This window comes from Hemicordylus capensis, chromosome 2, assembly GCF_027244095.1.
Source record: "Hemicordylus capensis ecotype Gifberg chromosome 2, rHemCap1.1.pri, whole genome shotgun sequence".
NCBI lineage: Eukaryota > Metazoa > Chordata > Lepidosauria > Squamata > Cordylidae > Hemicordylus > Hemicordylus capensis.
The window spans coordinates 214,759,127-214,786,643 of record NC_069658.1 but is presented as its reverse complement, the minus strand read 5'-3'; the positions used below and the strand labels follow the sequence as shown (position 1 = coordinate 214,786,643).

At 47.6% G+C, this 27,517-nt stretch overlaps 2 protein-coding genes across 8 annotated transcripts in view; one reads left to right on the top strand and one right to left on the bottom strand.

The window, feature by feature from the left end:
* The first annotated feature begins 56 nt into the window (after positions 1-56).
* LOC128346451 (mast cell protease 1A-like) lies at positions 57-17,020 on the top strand. Its single transcript, XM_053299792.1, has 5 exons — positions 57-129; positions 7,051-7,198; positions 9,751-9,886; positions 11,550-11,801; positions 16,225-17,020. The coding sequence occupies exons 1-5, from the start codon at positions 69-71 to the stop codon at positions 16,363-16,365; spliced, it is 738 nt and encodes a 245-aa protein (XP_053155767.1). The 5' UTR covers positions 57-68; the 3' UTR covers positions 16,366-17,020.
* Positions 17,021-17,257: 237 nt separating this feature from the next.
* Positions 17,258-27,517, bottom strand: part of GNA15 (G protein subunit alpha 15) — a 45,971-nt gene continuing 35,711 nt past the window's right edge. For all 7 annotated transcript variants that reach the window (XM_053303462.1, XM_053303465.1, XM_053303461.1 and 4 more), the window contains 3 exons: positions 27,053-27,182; positions 25,301-25,454; positions 17,258-17,954 (listed from right to left, as the gene is read on the bottom strand). In XM_053303462.1, coding sequence (XP_053159437.1) covers positions 17,719-17,954; positions 25,301-25,454; positions 27,053-27,182 — 520 coding nt within the window. In that variant the 3' untranslated portion in view covers positions 17,258-17,718. The remainder of the gene's footprint in view (positions 17,955-25,300; positions 25,455-27,052; positions 27,183-27,517) is intronic.

Sequence of the window (27,517 nt, the reverse complement as noted above, 5' to 3'; positions counted from 1 at the left end):
TAAATCCAAGTGAGGTGGGGCAGCTGAAGTCTTAAGCACTTTCTCGCCTTGGAAAACTGGACGTCAAGATGAGCCGTCTCCTCTGGCCAGTTCTGCTCCTGCTGTTGTTCTCCTCACTGGCCCAGCCTGGTGAGTCAATCGCGATGGAAACCGGTGAGCTCATTTCTGGCACCCGACTGGGCCAAGGGGACATTCTCTTGTCCTGCTTTGGACAGAGGTACCAAGTGAAGATGGAAGGAGCTGAGCCCAGCTAGAGAAGAGCAAAAGGTTCATTTAGGGCAGGCCTGCAAAACTGCGCCCCCCCCCCGCCAGCTGTTGTTGGACTACAACACCCATCATGCCTGACTACTGGTTACAGTGGGTGGGGATGAGGAGCGTTGTAGTCCAACAGTTGGAGGGCCAAAGGTGTGCAGTAGCCAAGTGCCACATCCCATCTCCCAGCAGATGGCCTACCCGATGCCTCTAGGAAACAAGAGCCTTCCGCTTATCTAAGGAATAACTCAGATGAATTATTTGCTCTAACTTGGGAACCTTTTATAAATTTTAATAGAGCATCTGGTGAACATCAGCACCCACGATCTGGGATTTTTTTTTAGTATGAGATTGATTAATTCATTGTTTTTTCTTTCTCTGCAATATCCCATGTGAGGGGGAGAGTTGGCAAAGGGAGGCAGCAGAATTTGGGATTGTTACTTATAATTTCTGGATGTTCAAGAGATGTTGCTGCATACATACAGGAGAGCTGGTCTTGTGGTAGCAAGCATGACTTGTCTCCTTAGCTGAGCAGGGTCTGCCCTGGTTGCATAAGAATGGGAGACTAGAAGCGTGAACACTAGAAGATGATGATGATGATGATTTTTACATTTATATCCCGCTCTTCCTCCAAGGAGCCCAGAGCGGTGTACTACATACTTGAGTTTCTCATTCACAACAACCCTGTGAAGTAGGTTAGGCTGAGAGAGAAGTGACTGGCCCAGAGTCACCCAGCTAGTCTCATGGCTGAATGGATATTCCCTGAGGGGATGGAGCCACTTTGGGAAGAGCAGAAGGTTCCAAGTTCCCTCCCTGGCTTCTCCAAGATTGGGCTGAGAGAGATTCCTACCTGCAACCTTGGAGAAGCCGCTGCCAGTCTGTGTAGACAATACTGAGCTAGGTAGACCAAGGGTCTGACTCAGTATATGGCAGCTTCCTATGTTCCTGCATGTCATTTTTATTTCTTAATAAGCAGCAGCAGCAGCAGCAACAACAACAGCAAGAAGATCCCTCGCCTAGGCGGTTCCCAGATTACGCGCTGCAACACTTTTGCAACGTGCCCACTAGGTGTGCTTCATTACTGCCTGCATTCCGACATCACTGTCAGTGAGGGGCCGTCTATATTTCTGATGCCCTATTTGGGGTTTGATTGTTGTGGTGCAGCGGTACAAGGTTGCATCTGCCTTGCAGGAAAGTAGCAGTATTTTTCCGTTTTAGGAGGGTTGCAACGATGTTTCCGCAGTGTGAGTGGCGTGGCGTGGACGGCTCATTCAGCAAGGGGGGTGGGCGGCGATCTATTATTATTATTATTATTATTATTATTATTATTATTATTATTAATTCGATTTCTATACCGCCCTTCCAAAAATGGCTCAGGGCGGTTTACACAGAGAAATAACAAACAATAAGATGGCTCCCTATCCCCAAAGGGCTCACATTCTAAAGATAGATCACATGGAACTATCCATTGTATTGCCCCTTCCCGCTTTGATTTTAATTTTCACATTTTTATTTTATCTCTTATTTCTTCTTATTTTTCCTTGTGCAAAGGGGGAGCAGCAAGAGGGCGGGTGGCCATCCCTCCTTGCTGCCTTCTGGAGCGCTCCCACCTCCTGCCTCCCCAGGACTCAGGGAGAGGATCAGGCAACAGTTCTTCTGAGCTCGCTGCAAGCGAAGGCGGCTGTTGAGGCAAGGGGGGCCCCGAGAGGCTCTGCCCAGGCTTTTCGGGGGCAAAGTAAGGGGACCGCAGCCTCGCCTCCCCCGCCACCAGCCTCTCTGCCCTTGGTTTTTGTTTGTTTGTTTTGCTGGAGCGCTTGCGCAAGGGTGCAATTCTGCAATTAAATTTTTGTTTTGAGACGGCACTTTGCTCTCGGCTTTGCACAAGGCAGCCCAGAATATTATTTTATTTTGAAGGCCGTCACGTCATCCCCTCCCGCACCCTCCGCAACCTCATTGGTCCGTCTGCAGTTGCCACTGGCTCGTCTGGTGGCTACTCAAGGACGGGCCTTCTCCACTGCTACCCCAAAGCTTTGGAAGGCACTCCCTGCTGAAATAAGAGCCTCCCCATCTCTGACAGCTTTTAAAAGGGCAGTCAAGACACTTTTGTTCACCCAGGCTTTTAATTAGACGCTGTTTTAATGGTGTTTTAATAGTTTTAACTTTTAAAATTTTAATGGTTGAAATATGTTAATCTTTTTATTGGTTGCTTTTATTGTCTTGTAAACTGCCCAGAGAACTTGCATTTTGGGCGGTATAGAAATATGCTAAATAAATATGCTAAATACCGTATGCTAAATAAATAAATAAATAGGCCCAAAATGGAGCAGGAGGAGGGGCAGAGAGGATGCATTTCAGGTAGAATATGGACACCCCCTGCCTGGAAAACTCCTTGCAGTGGAGGGCAATAGGGAGGGTCACAACCCTGTCACGATGCATTGGAAAACGTGGTTGCAAGCCGTTGCCTCGTTCCGTCGCACCTTGCAACACTTTTACCGGCGCAAAACTCGTAACCTGGAAAACGCCCAGGTGGTATGTCTCCTAACAACAGCTTTCTCCTGACTGCTAACAAGAAAATAGGACAGAATCTTATCTACGGTCTTCGGTCTGCAAAACAAATCACAAAACAATCACAAAGCATACAGTATGTATCAGTTCTGTTCAGAGGTAGACTGCCTCTGAGGCTGGGGTTTTTTCTTTGCTACTGCAGCTAACTTGCCAGTTATAGACCTAATGCTAATTATCTGACACTTGCACAGCAGCAGAGCACTCAGACCAGAGAGTTAGCTTTGCAAGTTGTCAGGGGGAGAATTCTGGGGAGGAAGTGTGTTCGGTATTTATTTTCATATTGGAGTGTGGGATCCCACGAGATACCTGCAGGGGGTGCTCCCATCCACTCTTGCTTCCCTGTTCCCATTGTAGCTGCCTACAAATGATGCAACAGCTTTTGCCCACAAAAAGCTTCTCTGTGATAGCACAATAGAGAGCCCATGTTCAGGAGCAGAATACCTGCTTCACCATGCTCCCTCCCTCCCTTGGTGTTTTGAAAAAAGAATTAAAGACATCTTTTAAAAGAGGCTTTTAAATGTGTTATCTGCTGCTTATATCTGGCAGGTTTTTTTAAAAATTCTTAGCTTTTTGGTAAGAACTTGATTTGAAACTTTTATAATCTGTAATTTTAAATGTGGTTTTCACTTGGACTTTTAACTTGATTTGATTAATCTTTTACTTTATGTTTTATCTGTTTTATTGATGTTGTGAGCCGCCCTGAGTAGTAGCGTCCTCCAGTTGTGTACTGGAGGAGCGGAGTATAAATATTTTCAATAAATAAAGAGACAAAGAAGAGAGGAAGGCTGTTGTCTTCATGCCCTGCAGAATCATAGACTATTAGAGTGGGAAGGGACTTGTGAGGTTGTCTAGTCCAGCCCCCTGCTGAGTGCAGGAATCTGCTTCAGCATAAGAACATAAGAACAGCCCTGCTGGATCAGGCCCAAGGCCCATCTAGTCGAGCATCCTGTTTCGCACAGTGGCCCACCAGATGCCGCTGGAAGCCACAGACAGGAGTTGAGGGCGTGCCCTCTCTCCTGCCATTACTCCCCTGCAACTGGTACTCAGAGGCATCCTGCCTTTGAGGCTGGAGGTGGCCCACAGCCCTCCAACTAGTAGCCATTGATAGACCTCTCCTCCATGAAGTCATCCGAACCCCTCTTAAAGCCATCCAGGTTGTTGGCTGTCACCACATCCTGTGGCAGAGAGTTCCACAAGTGGATCATGCGTTGTGTGAAAAAGTACTTCCATTTGTTGGTCCTAGACCTCCTGGAAATCAATTTCATGGAGTGAACCTTGGTTCTAGTGTTGTGTGAGAGGGAAAAGAATTTCTCTCTCTCCAATTTCTCCAAACCATGCATGATTTTATAGACCTCTATCAGGTCTCCCCACAGTCATCTTATTTCTAAACTAAAAAGCCCCAGGTATTGTAGTCTTGCCTCATAAGAAAGGTGCTCTAGGCCCCTGATCATCTTGGTTGCCTTCTTCTGTACCTTCTCCAGTTCAACAATGTCCTTTTTAAGATGTGGTGACCAGAATTGTACGCAGTACTATGTCAACTGGATCACCTTGATCCACACACTCGTTGACACTCTCAAAGAAGTCCAAAAGGTTGGTGAGGCAAAATTTACCTTTGCAGAAGCCATGCTGGCTCACTCCCAGCAGGGCCTGTTCTTCTAGGTGCTTTACAATTTTATCCTTGAGGATGCTTTCCATCAATTTGCCTGGAACGGACGTTAGGCTAACCAGCCTGTAATTTCCCGGATCGCCACTGGATCCCTTTTTGAAAATCGGTGTTACATTTGCTACTCTCCAGTCCTCTGGTACAGAGCCCAATTTCAGGGATAAGTTAAATATTTTAGCAAGGAGGTCGGCAATTTCACATTTGAGTTCTTTGAGGACTCTTGGATGGATGCCATCTGGCCCTGGTGATTTGTTAGCTTTCAGTTTTTCCAGACAGTTTAGAACATCATCCCTTGTCACTTCTATCTGACTCAGCTCTCTAGCCTCCATCCCTAAAAAGTCTGGTTCAGGAACAGGTATATGCTCAGTATCCTCTGCCATGAAGACAGACGCAAAGAACTCATTCAGTTTCTCTGCAACCTCCATATCCTCCTTAATAATCCCTTTCACTCCCTCATTGTCTAATGGCCCAACCGCCTCCCTGGCAGGTTTCCTGCTTCTGATATACTTAAAGAAGTTTTTGTTATTCCCCTTGGCTAAATGTTCCTCAAACTCTCTTTTTGCCTCTCTTATTGACACCTTGCATTTCTTTTGCCAGAGTTTGTGTTCCTTTCTGTTCTCTTCGTTTGGACAGGCCTTCCAATTTCGGAAGGAAGTCTTCTTCCCTTTTATGGCTTCCTTGACGGTACCCGTTAGCCATGCTGGCATCCTCCTGGACTTAGTGGTATTTTCCCTCCTTTTGGGTATACAATCTGTAAGCATCCCTTACAGAAGGCCATTGAGCCTCCATTTGAAAACCTCTGGTCAAGGGCAGCCCACTACATCATGAGGCAGATTGTTCCAACAGCTCCTACTGTCAGGAAATTCCTTAGTGTCTATCTAGCCTGAATCTGCTTCCTTGCCATTTTGACCCGTTGGCTCTAGTCCTGCCCTCATGAACTACTGCTACTACTACAACAAATATTTAAATACCACTTTTCATCAGAAGTTCTCAAAGTTTACAGAGATTAAAAATAAGCCCGCTCTGCCTTCCACATGACAATCGTGGAGGTCCCGAGAAAACAGGATAACTGCCAGTCCCTTGGAGAGATGGCACGATGCACACTTTTTGAACGCATTATTATTTATCTAGGACAATCATTTTGCAAAGCACAAAAAGGACAGAACTGTGCCCTAAGGGGCTGGCAATTATAATTTGATACAGCATAGACAGAGAAAGGGGTAGGAAATGAAGGAAGGGTAAACAGGAGAAAAATACGCATTTCAGTTACATGGACTAAGCTGCATTACAATGGGGCCCAAAGAGATTAAATGAGGCTTACAATAGGAACCCCATTTGCTCATACTCCTATCCTTGATCCTTTTGCCTCCCTGCTCTTCCCTGTTTTCCACATTGGGGAACTTATGACTGTGGGGCTATTCTGACGATCACAAAAATCGGGCTAGGAAAGCCTAGCCCGGTTTTTGCGGATCGTCAGAACCACCTGGCTCGCAGCCAAGCCTGGTGGTTCTGGAGCGGCTAACCCGCTCCTGTAGCCCGCCCCTTAGCCGGGGTTAGGGTTAGGGCTCCGCAAACCCGGGCTATCTACTCGTGAGTAGACCCCCAACCAGGAGGCGAGAAGCCGCCTCCTGGGTCCGGGGGTCTCCCCAGTATGCCCTGCGTGCTCGAGAGATACGCCCTGACCCCGTCGCAGGGTCTAGTCTGGAAAGCGTCTGGGAGAGGTGGCCCTGAAGATAAACAGGCGCTAAACCCTGAAGGGTTTTAAAGGTGAGAACCAGCACTTTGAATTGGACCCGGAAGCAAATAGGTAACCAGTGCAGCGACCTCAAGAGAGGTGTCACACAATCATATCTCCTAGTGTCCATAAACAGGCAGGCCACCGCATTCTGGACTAACGGAAGCTTCCAGGTCGTCTTCAAAGCAATCCCAGGTAGAGCGCATTAAAGGTAAAGTGTGCCGTCGATTTCGACTCCTGGCGCCCACAGAGCCCTGTGGTCTTCTTGGGTAGAATACAGGAAGGGTTGACCATTGCCTCTTCCCACACAGTATGAGATGATGCCTTTCAGCAAATTCCTATATTGCTACTGCCTGATATAGTACCAGTGGGGGTTCGAACCGGCAACCTTCTGTTTGTTAGTCAAGCATTTCCCTGCTGCGCCACTTAAGGTGAATCCAAATGAGCGATGATGAGGGCATGATTTACCGTTGCCAGGGCCTGCCAGTCGAGATAGGGCCGCAACTGGTGGACCAGCCAAAGCTGGGTAAAGACACCTCATGGCTGTTTAGAAACAACGAGTAAGAGTGGTTCTCCCTGACTTTTGATAATAATAATTATTATTATTTTTACATTTATATCCCGCTCTTCCTCCAAGGAGCCCAGAGCGGTGTACTACATACTTCAGTTTCTCTTTCACAACAACCCTGTGAGGTAGGTTAGGCTGAGAGAGAAGTGACTGGCCCAGAGTCACCCATCAAGTCTCATGGCTGGATGGGGATTTGAACTCGGGTCTCCCCGGTCCTAGTCCATCACTCTAACCACTACACCACACCGGCTCTGATGATCCCCGCAGGTCACCTGAGGAGTCGAATCATCGGTGGGCATGAAGCGAAACCCCATTCCAGGCCTTACATGGCTGCCCTGAAGATCGAGAACGACATGGGCTGTGGTGGATTCCTAGTGGCGCCCCAGTGGGTCATAACTGCAGCACACTGCATAAGGTGAGTAACAATCGTGGTTTCTGAGATATCACTGAGGACAAGATTAAATTACCGGAAAGGTCTAAAGAACAGGTGCTAGTCCTTTGCACATCTGGTGGGAAAGCCTATTGGTTAGAGCAGTCGTCGTTAAATGGGGGTCCCCCAGGTGTTGTTTGACTACAACTTCCAGGGGGGTCGTGAAGGGGGGACGTGCAGGGACAGAGCACTGGTACTTCTCCGTTTCTCTGGCTGCTGGGGTGGGCAGTGGCCACGGGGGCTCTTGTGGACAGTGCCCGCCCTTCTGAATTTGCAAAGGCATCACTGGCCACTTTGATCGCCTCTACTGCTAAAGGGCAAAAGGACAGGGTCGTAGCTCAGTGGCAGAACATCTCCTTCGCATGCAGAAGAAGCTCCCAGGTTCAAACCCTGGCAGCATTTCTAGGTAGGGTTGGGGATTAAGACTCCTGCCTGAAACCCTGGATGGCTGCTGCCAGTCAGTGTAGGTGATACTGAGTTAGATGGAGCAAGGGTGTGACTCAAAATAAGGCAGTTTCCTAGGTTGCTATCTGGGGATCCAAGTTTGAAAACCTTTGAGGCAAATAATTTTGGAAATACACAATACATACATTATCAGCGTAGGAAAAGGCTCAAGTTTGGTTTGTTCATGGTATGGGTGAGGGACTTAAAGATCTTTGCAAGAGAACTGCCGGGACCAAAAGGCAGTTGGTACCACGAAGATGACAGACAGGGAAGTATTAAGTATTAGTCCACTTTGTTGATTTGGTTGAAGAGGCTGAATATGAACATAAGAACATAAGAACAGCCCTGCTGGATCAGCCCAAGGAAGCCCATCTAGTCCAGCATCCTGTTTTGCACAGTGGCCCACCAGATGCCGCCGGAAGCCATAGACAGGAGTTGAGGGCACTTCCTCTCTCCTGCTGTGACTCCCCTGCAACTGGTACTCAGAGGCACCCTGCCCTTGACGCTGGAGGTGGCCCACAGCCCTCTGACTAGTAGCCATTGATAGACCTCTCCTCCATGAAGTCATCCAAACCCCTCTTAAAGCCAGCCAGGTTGTTGGCTGTCACCACATCCTGTGGCAGAGAGTTCCACAAGTGGATCACACGTTGTGTGAAAAAGTACTTCCGTTTGTTGGTCCTAGACCTCCTGGCAATCAATTTCATGGAGTGACCCCTGGTTCTAGTGTTGTGTGAGAGGGAAAAGAATTTCTCTCTCTCCACTTTCTCCACATCATGCATGATTTTATAGACCTCTATCATGTCTCCCCGCAGTCGTCTTTTTTCTAAACTAAAAAGCCCCAGGTATTGTAGTCTTGCCTCATAAGAAAGGTGCTCTAGGCCCCTGATCATCTTGGTTGCCCTCTTTTGCACCTTCTCCAGTTCAACAATGTCCTTTTTAAGATGTGGTGACCAGAATTGTACGCAGTACTCCAAGTGTGGTCGCACCATAGTTTTGTATAAGGGCCTTATAATGTTAGCCATTTTATTTTCAATCCCCTTTCTAATGATCCCTAGCATGGAATTGGCCTTTTTCACAGCTGCCGCACATATGTAACCTAATATGACTTCAAAGGTGGACTGGGACTCCTGAGAGCACACTGATAGGGCGGACACCTTCTGTGGCTTATCAAGGAAGCAAGTGCAATTTTCACAGTTCTAGAATCTCCATTTTTCTGGTCTGCAGTTTAGCTTCATAGCCGTGGATCTGAACCCAGATTTCCCTGCTCAGGTGAGACACACCGAACTGGGAAAGTCCCTACCAGTGTTCCCTCTTCCAGGCTTGCTCAACTTAGGCCCCCCAGCTGTTTTTGGACTGTTTCAACTCCCATAATTCCCAGCCACAGTAGCCAATAGCCGGGGATTATGGGAGTTGTAGGCCAACATCTGTAGGAGGGCCGAAGTTGAGGAGGCCTCCAAGGTGTGCCCATGTGCATCCACTCACAGATTTTTTGATGTCTGCTCAGTTAATTTTAGATCCCGCTCCGGTTTAATCAGGAAGGCTGCACCCTGAATGCATTTGCGCACACACTGCCTTGGTACTGCTGCCCAGAACAAAATCCATTCCTCACACAAATGACAAAAATTAGAAAGAACATTGGGCCCCACCAGAAACCCAGGAAAAAGCTGCTAAGCAGGGCAGACAATAATTATTAATTAATTAATTAATTATCAATAATTCGATTTCTATACCGCCCTTCCAAAAATGGCTCAGGGCGGTTTACAAAGAGAGATAACAAACAAATAAGATGGCTCCCTGTCCCCAAAGGGCTCACATTCTAAAAAGAAACATAAGACAGACACCAGCAACAGTCACTGGAAGTACTATGCTGGGGGTGAATAGGGCCAGTTACTCTCCCCCTGCTCAATAAAGAGAATCACCACGGTAAAAGGTGCCTCTTTGCCCAGTTAGCAGGGTGGAAAGAAGATTAATACGTCCACCAGGAACGACATGTTTTCATCCTCTTGTGCTGCAAGGCGGCCTAGAAGCGTCATCCAAGTATCTAGGGATTTGCTACTAGATCCTTGACCTGTGTGCCCATGCGCCATTTCCAGCGAGATCACTGTCATCTTGGGAGCGCATAATGTCTACCAGATTGAAGAATCTCAGCAAGTGCTCGGCGTTGAGTCTTACTTCATACATCCAGAATTTGACCGGTTGACTGTTGCAAATGATATTCTCCTGCTTAAGGTATCGTAGCCCAAGTCACCTGTAACTCTAACCACCTCTTAGGGCAGGGGGTCTTCTGCCAGAGGACCCAAAGGGAATTCCCTGTCCCCCTGTATAATACCTGTTGGAGGCCCCCATGGGTAGGTGGTGCTTGGATTCAAGGCCCTCTTTTCCCGCTGCCATGGGGGCCAGCTTCATTACATGCTGAAAAATGAACAAAACCCGTGTGGAATGGGCAAGGCAAAAAAATGCAGAGGCACAATTGGAAGTGAAGAAATACTCCACGTATGATCACAAATTATAGGCATTCAAATGACAACAGCAAATAATTACAACAGTGTGGGCTGTTAAAAACTCCACAAATTCAGGAATGTATGATTACATTCATTCATTATTAATTAATTATATTAATTAAATTAATTAATAATTACAATCATTTCCACCCATCATGTGACTGACTGATTTTTGTGGAGAGAATGTAACTCCAAGGTTAAGTTTGCTCAATAAGGAGTATAGCATGTTTTAGCAGGCACTATGGTGCTGCTCCTAACGACATTTCCTCATATAAGGTTGCTGTGGCGGCATTTGCATTATATAATTTTATTATGTACTTTGCATCATGTTTATTGATGTATAGACATTCGGTACTTCTGACGAAGATGTGTTCGAAACGGACTATCATCTAGGGAGTCTGTCACGTTTCTAGTGCTTCAAGCTTCAAGCTTCCAGTGCAGAGCTTTCAGTTTTTCAAGGTTTCTGCGCAGAGGGGATTACCTCCATATGTTGGAGGATGGACTTTCAACAAACTGGCACCAGCAGCTTCATATGAGTTTATTTGCACCATTAGTATTCCTATCATTGTTGCTTAGGATTACATTCCTGCATTTGTGGAGTTTTTAACAGCCCACATTGTTGTAATTATTTGCTGTTGTCATTGGATGCCTATAGTTTGTGATTATACGTGGAGTATTTCTTCACTTCCAATTGTGTCTCTGCATTTTTTTGCCTTGCCCATTCCACACGGGTTTTGTTCATTTTTCTTGTTCTTGTACCCATGTTCCCCTCTTGTTTCTTTCGTGTATACCTGCTGCGCATGTGTTACCTCACATGTAGTGCCTGATGGTGAAACTGTTAGGCACCTTTCCTCCTGAAAAGCAGGAAGAGTTGTGACTGTTCTGAGGGAGTACTCTTCAAGGTGAGAGATTTCCCCCTCTTCTTGTTCAAGCCCCCACCCCTCCTCCTCTCCACTGAGTTCTATTAGCTCCACCCACCTGCTTGCCTGTTAACTGCGCTCCAAGCCCATCAACATTCTGCACCTCTGAGTTACTTTGGGCCAGCTTTGGGGTTTATTTGTGTGGTCGCTTAAGTTCTTTCTTCCTCTTGTTTTTGGAAAACAAATGCATCTTCAGGTTACCCTGGGTCTGGTAGTTCCTCCCCTCACTGACAGGCGCACCTGTTGTGCGTTCATTAGGATCATAACATTTCCAGCTCTTGGAAATAGAAGAAAAACACCCATGAGCATTAGTAGCACTTTAACTGGCACTTGCAGTTTGGCTCTCAGCTGCACATTTGTGCTGTCATCAGGACTAGAAACTTGCTTGCTTGCTTTTAATTAAACCCCTAAGAGCCTCTTATAGCAAGAGTGGATCATTCCATCTCCCTGCCTGTTCTTCTCCTTCCCCAGCTGACTGCAAAGGCTACTCTAAATAAGTATGTCCAAGTTGTGCCCTTGCCAAAGTCGACCAGCGACCTCCCCACCGGCACACCCTGCAGCTTGGCTGGATGGGGCCTCATCGATGAAGACCAGGCCACGGAGAAGCTCTACGAGGCTAATATCACCATCTACAGCCGAAAAAAATGTATGACGATCTACTCAAATTTGGATGATGGGATGATCTGTGCAGGCAGCGACCACCAGCTGCGGGACACGAGCCAGGTCAGTGCCAGCAGTAGCAAGTCTTGGATTTTGAGTAGGACTGCTTAAAAAAAAGAAAAAATCTCAATCAATGCATCAAGCCACCAAAACTGAGTTAGCACCCAAAACTCAAAGCCACAGTTCTGAAGGAAGATAGTACTTGCTTGGTTTTAGAGATGGTGCAAAGAGGCAAGCATCATCTTAGAAGAGGCATTCCCCCTTGTGCATGAGAAAACGGGGGAATGCCTCTCCTAAGGTGGCACTTGCCATCTGCACACATATGCTGTGGCCAGAACCATCTTAGAAGAGGTATTCCCTTCTGTGTGAGAGAAAAGGAGAATTCCTCTTCTAAGGTGATACTTGTCATCCGTGTACGTTTTAGCGGGCATGATATTAAAGAGGTATTTCCTTCCAAGAGATTAAAAAAAAGGAGGAACATCTCTTAAGATGGTACATGACATCTGTAATCATTATTAAATACTTGAACTAAAGAGACAACTAGTTCCCACCCACCCACCCCACAGATTAGCTCTCCAATTAATAGAGGCATGTTTTTTAGTCTATTGTAAGACTTTAAAAAAAAATCTAATTGAATTGAATTGATTGCAGCTCTGTAGGGCTATTTTCCAAGCAGTCAGTTGAGGATGAGCTTCCCAAATGACTCCATGAAGTCATCCAAACCCCTCTTAAAGCCATCCAGGTTGTTGGCTGTCACCACATCCTGTGGCAGAGAGTTCCACAAGTGGATCACGTGTTGTGTTAAAAAGTACTTCCGTTTGTTGGTCCTAGACCTCCTGGCAATCAATTTCATGGAGTGACCCCTGGTTCTAGTGTTGTGTGAGAGGGGAAAGAATCTCTCTCTCTCCACTTTCTCCACACCATGCATGACCTTATAGACCTCTATCATGTCTCCCCGCAGTCATCTTTTTTCTAAACTAAAAAGCCCCAGGTGTTGTAGTCTTGCCTCATAAGAAAGGTGCTCTAGGCCCCTGATCATCTTGGTTGCCCTCTTCTGTACCTTCTCCAGTTCAACAATGTCCTTTTAAAGATGTGGTGACCAGAATTGTACGCAGTACTCCAAGTGTGGTCGCACCATAGTTTTGTATAAGGGCATTATAATGTTAGCCATTTTATTTTCAATCCCCTTTCTAATGATCCCTAGCATGGAATTGGCCTTTTTCACATCTGCCACACATTGAGTCGACACTTTCAACGAGCTGTCAACCACAACCCCAAGATCCCTCTCCTGGTCCATCACCGACAGCTCGGATCTCATCAGCATATACTTGAAGTTGGGGTTTTTCATCCCAATGTGCATCACTTTACACTTGCTACATTGAACCGCATTTGCCATTTTGTCGCCCACTCCCCCAGTTTGGAGAGATCCTTTTGGAGCTCCTCACAATCCGTTTTGGATTTCACTACCCGGAAGAGTTTGGTATCATCTGCAAATTTGGCCACATCGCTGCTTACCCCTGCTACTAGATCATTTATGAATAAATTAAAAAGCACCGGTCCCAGTACAGATCCCTGGGGGACCCCACTTCTTACTTCCCTCCATTGTGAAAACTCTTCATTTATACCTACCCTCTGTTTGCTGTCTTACAACCAGTTTGCAATCCACACATGTACTTGTCCCTTTATCCCATGACAGCTAGGTTTCCTCAGGAGTCTTTGATGAGGAACTTTGTCAAAAGCTTTTTGGAAGTCCAGGTAGACTATGTCAACTGGATCACCTTGATCCACACACTTGTTGACACTCTCAAAGAAGTCCAAAAGGTTGCTGAGGCAAGATTTACCTTTGCGGAAGCCATGCTGGCTCACTCCCAGCAGGGCCTGTTCTTCTAGATGCTTTCCAATTTTATCCTTGCGGATGCTTTCCATCAATTTGCCTGGGACGGACGTTAGGCTAACTGGCCTGTAATTTCCCGGATCGCCCCTGGATCCCTTTTTGAAAATCGGTGTTACATTTGCTAATCTCCTGTCCTCTGGTACAGAGCCTGAATTCAGGGATAAGTTAAATATTTTGGCAAAGAACATTTGAGTTCTTTGAGGACTCTTGGATGGATGCCATCTGGCCCTGGTGATTTCTTAGCTTTCAGTTTTTCCAGACACAGTTTAGAACATCATCCCTTGTCACTTCTATCTGACTCAGCTCTCTAGCCTCCATCCCTAAAAAGCCTGGTTCAGGAACAGGTATATGCTCAGTATCCTCTGCCGTGAAGTCAGATGCAAAGAACTCATTCAGCTTCTCCGCAACCTCCATATCCTCCTTAATAATCCCTTTCACTTCCTCATTGTCTAATGGTCCAACCGCCTCCCTGGCAGGTTTCCTGCTTCTGATGTACTTAAAGAAGTTTTTGTTATTCCCCTTGATACTTTTGGCCAAATGTTCCTCAAACTCTCTTTTCGCCTCCCTTATTGTCACCTTGCATTTCTTTTGCCAGAGTTTGTGTTCCTTTCTGTTCTCTTCGTTTGGACAGGCCTTCCAATTTCGGAAGGAAGTCTTCTTCCCTTTTATGGCTTCCTTGATGGTACCCGTTAGCCATGCTGGCATCCTCCTGGACTTAGTGGTACCTTTCCTCCTTTTGGGTATACAATCTAACTGGGCTTCTAGTATTGTGGTTTTGAGTAAACTCCATGCACTCCGGAGCGAAGTGACTCTCCTGATTTTCTCCCTCAGCTTTCTTTTCACCATACTCCTCCTTTTGGAGAAGTTTCCTCTTCTGAAATTCAAAATATCTGTGTTAGACATCCTTGGTGATTCTCTCCCCGCATGTATGCTGAATTTGATGGCACTGTGGTCACTGTTCCCTAAAGGGTCGATGACACTGACATCACGCACCAGGTCCTGGGTGTCACTCAGGATTAGGTCCAAGGTCGCCTTCTCTCTGGTCGGTTCCATGACCAACTGTTCTATGGCACAGTCATTTAGCGTATCTAGAAATTTGACCTCTTTGTCCTGACTTGAATGTGAATTTACCCAGTCTATGTGTGGGAAGTTGAAATCACCCATAATTACAGCCCTGCCTCTCCTTGATGCCTCCCTGATTTCCTCCTGCAACTCCCAGTCACTGTCGGCATTTTGATCCGGAGGGGGATAGCACGTCCCCAGTAGCACGTTTCCTTTCCGGCCTTGTATAGTCACCCACAGGGTTTCTGTGGAGGACTCCAGTCCACTTAGGTTTTCTAGCTTGTTAGATTCTATCCCTAACATACAGTGCTACCCCTTGAACTTAGCAACAAAGATTTAAGTTTTAGAATGTGCCTCCTGGGCAAAAAATATATGTAATCTCAGAACCTTATAATGCCAACACCAGAAGTTTCAGGTTGGAAGCTCTTAACGGGTCTCACTGAAATTTCAGTTTTGGATAAAAACGTCTGGAAGAACTTCCATTTCCTATTAGCCAAGCCAAGATAGGGCTTTAAAGCAGTTATGGCAGCAGAACTAAACGCAGAGCTTGTGTTCCCCAAATCAAGGCCCCCTGACACGAGTGCTTGAGCAGCAGGAGGGATGATCAGCTCCTGAAAGACCAAATTCTTCTCCCAGCAAAGCTCCAGACTGGGTGGGTTTGGGAATAATACAAGCAGAAGCGCCCATAGAAAGCCTCCTAGTTCAAAGGTGTACAGCTATTCCACACATGTACAAGTCCCTGCCACCAGTCAATGCACCTTTTCACAATATGTGGATCAATAGTGCACAGACACACTCGCACAAACAGGTATGCACACAGCCTGCAGAAATGTACAGAATTAAATCATGTGAAGCTTTTAAAAAAATCATTCCGAATGCCTGGAAATCCAGCTTTTGCCTTCCACTACTGGCAACATGGGTTGGGCACCCAATCAACCAGGCCAGTAGTTTCCCAGCAACCTTTAGCATCCCGTAACTGGAGCAAGCTGCGGAAAAGGGAAAGGGAGCTGGTCTTGTGGTAGCAAGCATGACTTGTACCCTTAGCTAAGCAGGGTCTGCCCTGGTTGCATATGAATGGGAGACTTGATGTGTGAGCACTGCAAGATATTCCCCTCTGGGAAGAGTAGAAGGTTCCAAGTTCCCTCCCTGGCAGCATCTCCAAGATAGGGCGGCGGGAGATTCCTGCCTGCAACCTTGGAGAAGCTGCTGCCAGTCAACTTCCTGTGATTCCTGTGATTCTATGTGATTCAACTTCCTGTGATCCTATGACCAGGGGAAAGGGAGTGGGGGCCAAGCCTTTCTGCCTTACCAGTCTAGAGGCTTCTGCCTGCCTGCCCATGGCAGGGTCTGCCCTTGCTCTGGGCTGCTGCCTCTCTTGTCTGAAGAGGGCTATGCAGGCTGCGGGATGCACCACAGAGTCCTCCCCTAGGCTCAGGGTGAGCCCAGGCGATGGGGTTCGAATCCAGGGCCCCGGCCAGCCGGCTCCCCATCTCCTCTGGGCTCCTACCGATCTTTCTTCTCTCTCCCCAGGGGGATTCCGGGGGCCCCATGGTCTGCGGCGGTGTGGTGCATGGAATCGTCTCGTTCGGCTATGACACCCCGCCTGGGGTGTACGCGCGTGTCGCCCACTACCTGCCCTGGATCAAGGAAGTCATGGGGCCCGACCTGTGAAAAGGAGCACTGTTGTTCTATCTTTCACATCGTCTGCTCTTGGAATGAGCGGCTTGGCTTGCTATCTGCAATTCTTCTCTCTCCCAAGTGGTGCTGTTGCAAAGAAACAAGCCGCACAATCGGAATGAGCCAGTCCAGGAGAGATTTGCTGTGAAATTGTTATTTCCTTGCACCTACACTGTCACCTCATCCCCTCCTGCATCCAGAGAGTTCCTCAGCCTTGTCCTGCCCCACCCTTATTTCCCCATACTTCTACCCTTACTTCCCCATACGCCCCTTCCCCATACTTCCACCCTTACTTCCCCATACGCCTCTTCCCATGACCTTTCCTCTTCCCAACTCTAACACACCCATGTGCCCCGGAGCCTTCTTCCTTAAACAATTCTCCATCCACTCTATCTTCCTGCCCCATATGCCTGGAACAACCTCCCAGCACACCTGTATTGGTGCCACCCACTCAGTGCTCCTTTCTAATCCTTCTTTGGCCCCAGCTGGGTGGTAGCAGACAGGCAGCGCACCCGCCCTGCTTTCCTCAAGTCATCCGTCCGAAAACTGCTATGAGCTTGCAGATTGACTGATGAAGAGTTATGTGTAGCTGGGTGGTTGGCGCACCTCTTACATCAAATTAAAAACAGCACAATAAAAAAAGAGTCCTTTTTTCTCTTACTTTCTACAACAGCTTTTAAAAATAAAAGTAATTTGCATGGCATGTATGTGCAGCTTGACAACTTGTGGCAAAGAGTTACCTCTAATTTTTTTTATCTGTGCACAGAATGAGTCTTGTTCTGAGTGGCAGTATCAAGACAGTGTGCGCGCGTGCACATGCGCACGCCTTAGAGGGAACACTGCACATCTCCTCCATCCATCAGAAATGAGCACAATCACACAAGCATTTCCTTGCCTCTCTTTGTACATTTTATTTTCTGCAACAACTTGCTTCTTTTTTTAGAAAAGTAATTTGCATGGGGTGCATGTGCGTGAGAAAGGCAGGACTTGCCTGTCATTTTGCAGTGCATTCTGGGACAGTTCATGCCAAGCCATTGAGGGACGAGAAAAACGGAACCTGGAGATCACGTTCATAGGTGCTACATGTGGGGCCCAGGGTGGGGGTGGGGTGGGATTTCAACTCCTGGGTGCCTCTCAGTCCACAGGTCTGCAGACAACAGGTCCATCTTACCTCTTGGGTACCCAAAGAGAGATGCCATGATGGAAGAACTCTGCACTTGCAACATGTTCGCCCAAGTCAACAGCCAGTATACCATCCATCGCACGCTGAACTCCTCCTTGTAAACAGCCAAGTGGCTTTGTCCCTGCCACAGAATCCACGCGGGGGGGCTGGTGGCTCTCGGCCCTTTAGGTCAGGTTGAACTCCTCCAGGTAGCTGGCCAAGACCGCATCCTGAATGTCATCAAACACCGTGCAAATGTTCTGCGTGTCCGTGGCACAGGTGTAGTGAGGGAAAAGGAGCCTTGGTCTCTCCTTGAGCGACCCCATGCTGGAATGGCAATCCATGAACGTGACATGTGTGAAGACGTCCATGTACATGTCCAGTATGAACTCCTTGGCAGCTTTGGCATCTTGTCTAGGACCTGGAAATGGACGGGAAACGCCAGATCAGCTCACACAGTCAGCAGATGAGCAAAGCTAATGAGCATTCTCGTTGATTTATTTTATTTATTTAAGACATTTCTATCCCGCCCAAAACACAAGTTCTCTGGGCGGTTCAAAAAACAATAAAAACAACCAATAAAAAGATTAAACCATTTGAACAATTAAAATTAAAAAGTTAAAACTATTAAAGCACAATTAAAACAGTAGACATAAGTTTGGGCGGGGTGTAAATTTGAGAAATAAATAAATGAATAAATGAATAAATAAATAAATAAATAAAAGCCTGGGTGAACAAATGCGCCTTGACTGCCCTTTTAAAAGTTGTAAGAGATGGGGAAGCTCTTATTTCAGCAGGAAGTGTCTTCCAAAGCCTTAGGGCAGCAATGGAGAAGGCCCGTCCCTGAATAGCCACCAGAGGAGCTGGTGGCAACTGCAGATGAACCTCTGAAGTCTCCAGATAATCTCAGTGAGTGGTGTGATTCATAGCAAAGAAAGGCATTCTCTTAAATACCCAGGGCCCAAGCTGTTTAGGGTTTTATAGCTAATAACCAAAACCTTGTACTCTGCCCTTGTACTCATCCCAGGGGTGCAAGTCACAGATTCAGGTGCTCTCCATAGCAGTGCTCATAGCCACGCCCACCACGAGAGCCAACACCTCACAGCCACACTTTGCTAGGATGCAATGATTTAAAAACCAAAAACCAAAGATAGTTCCCTAGTCCTTCAGAACTTGAGCCCTCATGTGGTTATTCACCCACAAGAGCAGTCTGGATGGTCAGCCACAAAAAGGGTGGAGGAGGATACTCCTTGTAAGAGAAGACGAGAAGAATGGCTGTCAAATCAATGGCCAAAAAAATCTTATGTGGGCTTCCCAGGGCTTTGCATCCCTGCTGAAACCCTGGAGGGAGAGAAGTACCGGCATTGCGGCCCTGCAGCGCTATGACACTGCCTCCATCAATAAAACAAGTCAGGGCAAGGGTTTTCAACCAGGGGTACTTTAAAGCCTTGTAGGGGGTACACAGAATCCTCCCACCTCTCTGACTCACTTGCATGCAATGCCCCTGGCGCTCTCTTCAGGAGGGGAGGGGGAAGAGTGTCAGGCAGCACCCCTCCCTCCTCTCCACATGAATGGCTGGATAGGTTCTTAGGCTCATCCTAACCCTCCCTCAGCTGCCTGACAGGCTCAGTAGCCAGGGTTATGCTGGCTGATGGGCTGAGCCTGAGCATCTAACCAGCCAGTCATGTGGAGAAGAGAGGACGCTGCTTGACACTCTTCTCCCTCCCCTCCTGGAGGTGTCACATGCAAGCATGTTTTTCTCCCTCTCTCATAACACTAGAACCAGGGGCCCTCCCATGAAACTGAAGGCCAGGAAATTTAGGACCAACAAAAGGAAGCACTTTTTCACACAGCACATCATTAATCTATAGAATTCTCTGCCACAGGATGAGCTGATGACCACTAGCTTGGATGGCTTTAAGAGGGGTTTAGACAAATTATTGGAGGACAGGTCTATCCATGGCTATAGGCCACCTCCAGCCTCAGAGGCAAGATGCCTCTAAATACCAGTTGCAGGGGAGCAACAGCAAGAGAGAGGGCGTGCCCTCACCTCTTGTCTGTGGGTTTCCCAGAGGCATCTGGTGGGCCACTGTGTGAAGCAGGATGCTGGACTAGATAGGCCCTTGACCTGATCCAGCTGGGCCGTTCGTATCAGTGAGCCAGGGAGGAGGGAGAGTTTGTGTTCTGAGGAGGAGCAGGGTTAGGTCAGGGGTATACTCTGGTGGCCTGGCCATGAGGCTCCATAGGACAAGAAGAGGAAGGAAGCCACAGCATAGAGTTGGGGGTTTGGGGTGTTTTTCTTGCTGATGCTGTTTGATTTCAGGGCCGATGTATTTATTTCCCACCAATTTTGGCAGGTTTTACTTCTGGAAATCACAATTCTTGGCGGCTTATATGGGGTACCTGTAGCTTTGAGCTATGCAGTAAGGGGTTTTCACCTGTTAAAAGAAGTTGAAAAAACCCCACGTTAGAGTGTTGGACTAGATACCAAGGAGTCCTGGATTCAAATCTCCACTCATCCAGGAATCTCACAGGTGACCTTGGGCCAACCATCGTCTCTCCACGGGGTTGTTTTCAGGATCAAGTGAGCAGGGGCAGAGGAGAACTACACCCATTGCTTAAGCTCTTGAGAGGGAGGGATAAACAGGCCATGATGATGATGGCCAGTGAATACAGTTCTGCGCCAAGAAAGATAATCCAAATTCTGCAACCCGAACAAAAGCAAGCACAGACCAGATCTCTCCCATTATGCATGATTTAGCTTGCTTCTCCCAATTGTGGGGAGAGGAGAGGAACTGCACAGATGAGATGACTGCGGCCCTCAACAACTGGAATTTTTTATTATGCCTCCCCTTTGGGTCTCAACTCCTGAGATGCCACCAGATATTGCTTGCACACACCTGCTAGACACCTGCTTTTTTAAAACGATCAAAGGGGTTAATAGGAAGCTAAATTCAGCAGCTAGCAAGCCAGGAGACCACACTGTGATTAGCAAGGGTGCATTCGTTTCAGGACAAATGGAACCAGATATAAAAGGACCCTCACCCCCCACCCCCACCATTCACACTTGGTTCCATCCACTCTGAGCACAGCTTCCTCCTTCCTTCCCAGTGCAAATTCATGTTCTATTCAGATGCAGAGCAGGAGGGCTGACAATGATTTTTGTATCTTGACTTCTGAGAAGCCCTTTCCTGTATGTGTCAGAGAAACGTAGTGATCAGCTTTCTTTTTTTTTTAGGAAAGCAAGAGGAGGCCAGCAGGTGGTGCTGCAAGAATCACTGTCCCTTTGAGCAGAGCATGAATTTGCTCTGGGGAGGAAGACGGAAGCCTACCAGGAGCGTGGATAAACTCGTGTGCTGGGTGCAAGCTTCTCATGCCATGCAGCAGCTTAGTGCAATCTGGAAGGACCAAAAGCCTAGACATTCAGGAGAACTGGAACACAGTCCAGGAACATAGGAAGCTGCTATATATTGAGTCAGACCATTGATCCATCAAGCTTAGAATTGTCTACACAGACTGGCAGCGGCTTCTCCAAGGTTGCAAGCAGGAATCTCGCTCAGCCAGCTGGTCTTGTGCAAGCAAGGATGAATGGTTCCCTTTGCTAAGCAGGGTTCACCCTGGTTTGCATTTGAATGGGAGACTACACGTGAGCACTGTAAGATCCCTTAGGGGATAAGAACATAAGAAAAGCCCTGCTGGATCAGGCCCAAGGCCCATCTAGTCCAGCACCCTGTTTTGCACAGTGGCCCACCAGATGCTGCTGGAAGCCACAGGCAGGAGTTGAGGGCATGCCTGCTCTCCTGCTGTTACTCCCCCGCAACTGGTACTCAGAGGCATCCTGCCTTTGAGGCTGGAGGTGGCCTGCAGTCGTCCGACTGGTAGCCGATGATAGACCTCTCCTCCATGAAATTATCCAAGCCCCTCTTAAAACAATCCAAGTTGTTATCTTGTGGCAGAGAATTCCACAAGTGGATTATGTGTTGTGTGAAAAAGTACTTCCGTTTGTTGGTCCTAGATTTCCCGGCAATCAATTTCATGGGATGACCCCTGGTTCTAGTGTTATGGGAGAGGGAGAAGAATTTCTCTCAATCCACTTTCTCCACACCATGCATGATTTTATAGACCTCTATCATGTCTCCTCACAGCTGTCTTTTTTTTCTAAACTAAAATGCCCCAGGTGTTGTAGTCTTGCCTCATAAGAAAGGTGCTCTAGGCCCCTGATCATCTTGGTTGCCCTCTTCTGTACCTTCTCCAGTTCAACAATGTCCCTTTTAAGATGTAGTGACCAGAACTGCACGCAGTACTCCAAGTGTGGTCGCACCATAGTTTTGTATAAGGGCATTATAATATTAGCCGTTTTATTTTCAATCCCCTTCCTAATGATCCCTAGCTTGGAATCATGGATGGGGAATCATGGAGGGGGCCGCTCTAGGAAGAGCACCTGCCTGCTTGCATGCAGAAGGTTCCACATTCCCTCCCTGGCAGTATCACCAAGCTAGGGCTGAAAGAGACTCCTGCTACCTGCAACACTGGAGAAGCCATTGCCAGTCTGGGTAGACAATACTGAACTAGATGGACCAACAATCTGACTCAGTAGAAGGCAGGCAGACATTTAAGGTCCAAATACTTGTAAATGGTTTATTAAGCAAGTTACATACTTGGGTAAAAAAGCCTGTGTCCCTGAGCTTTCTACACCTTCATAGTGCAGGAGCAGGACAAGGAAGGAAGGAGGTAAAATGCAACAAGCAGGAGAGGGTAGCTGGTCTGGCGGTAGCAAGCATGACTTGTCCCCATAGCTAAGCAGGGTCCACCCTGGTTGCATATGAATGGGAGACCAGAAGTGTGAGCACTGTAAGATTTCCATCACTTAGGGGATGGAGCTGCTCTGGGAAGAGCAAAAGGTTTCCCTCCCTGACTTCTCCAAGATAGGGCAAGGAGAGATTCCTGCCTGCAACCTTGGAGAAGCCGCTGCCAATCTGTGTAGACAACACCGAGCTAGATAGACCAATGGTCTGACTCAGTATATGGCAGCTTCCTATGTTCCAAGAAGAGGAGTAGGGAGACAGTGGCATTCTTAGGAGCAGCTATTCAGTCCGAAGCCCAGCGTTAAGAATCAGTTCTCTCAATGAAATATCAATGAATACAAAAGGAACAAGCCTTTTCATGGGCCATCCCATGAAACTGATTGCCAAGAAATTTAGGGCCGAATAAAGGAAGTACTTTTTCACACAATGCACTATTAACCTGTGGAATTCTCTGCCACAGGATGTGGTGACAGCCACCAGCCTGGATGGCTTTAAGAAGGGCTTAGATACATTCATAGAGGACAAGTCTATCCATGGCTACTAGTCTGGTGGCCATAAGCCACCTCTAGCCTCAGAGGCAAGATGCCTCTAAACCCCAGTTGCAGGGGAGCAACAGCAGGAAAGAGGGCGTGCCCTCACCTCTTGCCTGTGGGCTTCTCAAGGCATCTGGTGGGCCAATGTGTGAAAGAGGATGCTGAGCTAAATAGGCTTCCTTAGGCCTGAAGATCTAACAGGGATGTTCTTCTGTTAAACCACAAACAAGAGTCATTTTGTCCTCTGCACATCTTAAAAGGTGCCAACTGTTTTCTTTGTCAGACATCTAATCCCCTCCTCAGCCCAACAATAGCCTTGAACCACGGACGAGGCCACATCACTTGCCAAGTTTATTGCGTTTTTAAAGCTGGTTGGTCTTGCGTATGCAGGGTACTTGCCTTCCCTCTTGTTTCTTGTAAAAACAGAACTTTTTTTCATCATTTTCTCTTGCGGTACATTTACAAGGAGCCTTGAAGTCCCACACATTACTGTTGGGATGGTGGTGCTGCTAATCAGGACACACAGTAAGAGGGGAGGCATGAAATAGCCTCCAATTCCCGGGACAGACCCAACACCATTAGGTCGAGGCCATGACGTTTTGGAGCTTGGATTCCTAGGAGCCTGGACCTAGAGGCCTTTGGAGTGCATCCCCTCACGCCATACACACACACACCCCTGCTGCTGCAAGTTAAGCATTATCCGCCCCCCACACACACAGACACACCGTGACACACTCAGGATTTTTAGCATGTGGGCTCCACAGGACACAAACAGCAGCTGAACTCACAAGAATGTAATAACATAAAACTGGTCTATGTATGTATTAGCAGAAATATGCATTAGTAGAAACATTTCAACATGCAACCTATCCCACATATTTAGTTCCCCATTCCCTACTCTGTCTCTAAAGCACCCAGGGCAGGTCACCATAACACTCGGATGCCTGGCCCAGGACAGACTAAAGAGGATTTTGGGGGGGCCCCAGGGGGTGTGGAGGACATGGACTTCGGCCCCCATGTTCAGGGGTAAGAGCCCCTCTGGGGGCGGGGGGGACCGACCCGAGTGTAATGTCTCAGTCTACCCATCAGAAGCCAGAGCAGAGAGAGCGCGACAAGAAGAGTGGGCAAAAAGAGGAAGAGCTTTGCTTACAATCTCTATTCCCAACCAGAGGTGCACCTAGGTAATTTTGGAGCCTGGACCTAAAGGCCTTTTGCCCCACCCCCACCCCACCACTACCGCCACCATCACCGCCAGAGAAGAGACAATGAGCTATTTTTTGCATCTGAATATGCTTGGGGAAAGCTGGTAATTCTTTTTAATTTTATTTTTTTATAAGAGATTCCGAATAAAATATTTATTTGTTCGATTTCTAGACTGCCCTTACAGAGTAGCTCAGGGTGGTTCACAAATATAATAAAACAGCTAAAATCAATCAATAATCGGGAATAAAGATTTTAAAATACAATAAAGCAGCTAAAAAAAAAATCAAAACCTTATAAAAACCCGATACATTAAAAACCCTTTAAAACAATCTAAAAACCTTGGAAGGCCAGGCCAAACAGGTAGGTCTTCAGGGCTCTCCTAAATGACTATAAAGAATTCAAGTTATGGATTTCTGCCCACTGACTTGCAGAGAGATGCCACATTTTGCATGCCCAGCATTGGGAGGCTCACAGGACAGCATGCGGAGGCCCCCCACCCCCCCAGGCCTGCACGGGACTGGACCTCTGCCCGGAAGTCCAGTCCAAAGAACACCACTGTTCCCAACGTCCCTAGTGGTCTGCAGGAAGGTGTAAAGAATCAATGCTGCTGGGTGCGCATCTCCAACATGAATTATCTAAATGGAGGGTGGACAGCAGACCTTGGAGCGACATAACTGACAGTGGGACGGGTTCGGCTTCCCTAGGTCATTATTCCCACAATCCGAACTGAAATGCCTGCAGGCCCATCCTTTGACCAGCAGCCCTGGTGGCAGAAGAAGATTGGTTGCTGGGAAATTTAGGACCAGCAAACGGAAGTATTTTTTAACACAATGCATAATCAACTTGTGGAACTCTCTGCCACAGGATGTGGTGACAGCCAACAACCTGGATGGCTTTAAGAGGGGTTTGGATAACTTTATGGAGGAGAGGTCTATCATTGGCTACTAGTTGGAGGACTAAAGGCCACCTCCATCCTCAAAGGCAGGATGTTTCTGAGTACCAGTTGCAGGGGAGTAACAGCAGCATGCCCTCAACTCCTGCATGTGGCTTCTGGCGGCATCTGGTAGGCCACTATGTGAAACAGGATGCTGGACTAGAAGGGCTTCCTTGGGCCTGATCCTGCAGGGTTGTTCTTATGTTCTTAAGATGGCCAAGGCCCGACAGGAGGGCTGGGACAGAAGGCCTCACAAGCCTTCTGCTCTGTGGCCTGGAGGGGAAAGTGTTACCTGGGAAGCTGGGGAAGTAAGTGGCCAGATCGGAGCTCGCGATCTTCTCCTCCAAGATGTCCGTTTTGTTGAGGAAGAGGATAATGGAGGTGTCCCAGAACCAAGGGAGCTCCAGGATAGTCCTGAAGAGATCAAGGCTCTCCTGCATCCGATTCTGCAAAGGGAAGGGGATAGAGACAACTATTTTATTAACGGTGCAACAGCATGGGTTAATGCACATACGAGTTGAAGCAAGGGGTGTGTGTGCGTGTGAATAGAGGGAGGGGAGGTGAAAAGCGGATGGCGGAGGAGAGGTCTATCATCAGCTACTAGTCGGAGGGCTACAGGCCACCTTCAGCCTCAAAGGCAGGACGCCTCTGAGTATCGGTTGCAGGGGAGTAACAGCAGGAGAGAGGGCATGCCCTCATCCACCTCTTGCCTGTGGGCTCCTCAGAGGCATCTGGTGGGCCACTGTGCAAAACAGGATGCTGGGCTAGATGGGCTTCCTTGGGCCTGATCCAGCAGGGCTGTTCTTATGTTCTTATGAGAGGGTGGTGGCCTCCCAGCTCCAGGCGGTCTTGGAGGAAACTGATTATCCAGACCCATTTCAAACTGGCTTTCAGGCAGGCTACGGGGTGGAGACTGCCTTGGTCGGCCTGGTGGATGATCTCCAACTGGGAACTGACAGAAGGAGTGTGAGCTTTTGGTCCTTTTGGATCTCTTAGCAGCCTTCGATACTATTGACCATCGTATCCTTCTGGAATGTCTGAGGGGATTGGGGGTGGGAGGCACTGCCTTGCAGTGGTCCCACTCCTACCTCACGGGCAGATTCCAGATGGTGTCGATTGGAGATTGTTGCTCTTCAAAATCTGAACTTTCGTACGATTCCCCTCAGGGCTCCATATTGTCTCCGATGTTGTTTAATATCTACATGAAGCCGCTGGGAGAGATCATCAGGAGATTTGGTGCAGGGTGTTATCAGTATGCTGATGACACCCAAATCTATTTCTCCATGTCAACATCATCGGGAGAAGGTATAAGCTCCCTAAATGCTTGCCTGGAGGTGGTGATGAGCTGGATGAGGGTAAAATGAGGCTGAATCCAGATATGACAGAGGTACTCATTGTGTGGGAACGGAATTCGGGAGATGATTTTGATCTGCTAGTCCTGGATGGCGTCACACCCCACCGGAAGGCTAGGTATGCAGTCTGGGGGTGCTTCTGGATCCGAAGCTCTCCTTGGTGTCCCAGGTTGAGGGAGTGGCCAGAGGTGCCTTTTATCAGCTTTGGCTAATACACTAGCTGCATCCTTTTCTTGAGATAAACGACGGAACGGTGGTACATATGCTAGTAACCTCTAGGCTGGATTACTGCAATGCACTCAAACCTGAAATTCCGGGTGGCATGGCAACTCTACTCCCGTGGAATTGGCAGAAAAGGGACAAGCAATAAACTGAAGTTATCCTATTTCACTTGTTCATATTTAACACCTCTGCCTCAAAACCAGTTGGCAGGAGTTCCAAGTGCTGGATTTCACACAGACAAGAAAGAGCTGTCAATCTGTCAATCTTTTTCCGCTTGAGGATGTCTTTGGGACCTAGGAACCAGATATGTGCAGCTGGTGGACGTTCACAATTCCACTCACCCACCACGCAGGGTCTTGGCAGGTCCCCATCCAACTCAGCCTAACGTTGGCACTTTGGAAGTTTGGATTCTGTCCGTTTGTCTGAGCTGAAACAAAATGACATGTCCAGATAGATGAGTTCCCTCTCACCTCACTGTTGTTCTCCTCCAGGCACTGGTCATATTCGCTGAGGGAAGCCAGGTAGATCAAGGCCATCACGTTTTCAAAACAGTGGATCCATTTGCGACGCTCCGATTTCTGCCCACCGACGTCAACAATTCTACATAAAGCCAAAGAGGAGGTCATGTTAGTGGTTTCTTTGCCACCACTAACGCCATTCAGGCTACAGTCAAAGGATGGATCCCCAGTGAAACTGAATCCCCATTCATTCATTCATTCATTCATATGCTGCTTTTCCAAAACGGATGCCATGCAAAACAGCTAAGCAACTCCTGCTAGCTGCATATTGCAGAAGAATCTGTTTGCATATGAAAGTCCATGCATCACCCAAGACCCACACAAATCAGAATAAGTCCTACTGAGGTTAACAGAATGCCTCTCTGGCACTAGCTTTCCTATTTTTATTTACATTTATTTATTTATTTATTTGATTTC

What these genes read in the sequence shown, in the direction of transcription:
- LOC128346451 (XM_053299792.1), top strand. Translation starts at nt 69, where the DNA reads ATGAGCCGTCTCCTCTGGCCAGTTCTGCTCCTGCTGTTGTTCTCCTCA. An exon ending in ATGATATTCTCCTGCTTAAG is followed by an intron (nt 9,887 to 11,549) that starts GTATCGTAGCCC and finishes CTCCTTCCCCAG; the next exon opens with CTGACTGCAAAGGCTACTCT. An exon ending in AGCTGCGGGACACGAGCCAG is followed by an intron (nt 11,802 to 16,224) that starts GTCAGTGCCAGC and finishes CTCTCTCCCCAG; the next exon opens with GGGGATTCCGGGGGCCCCAT.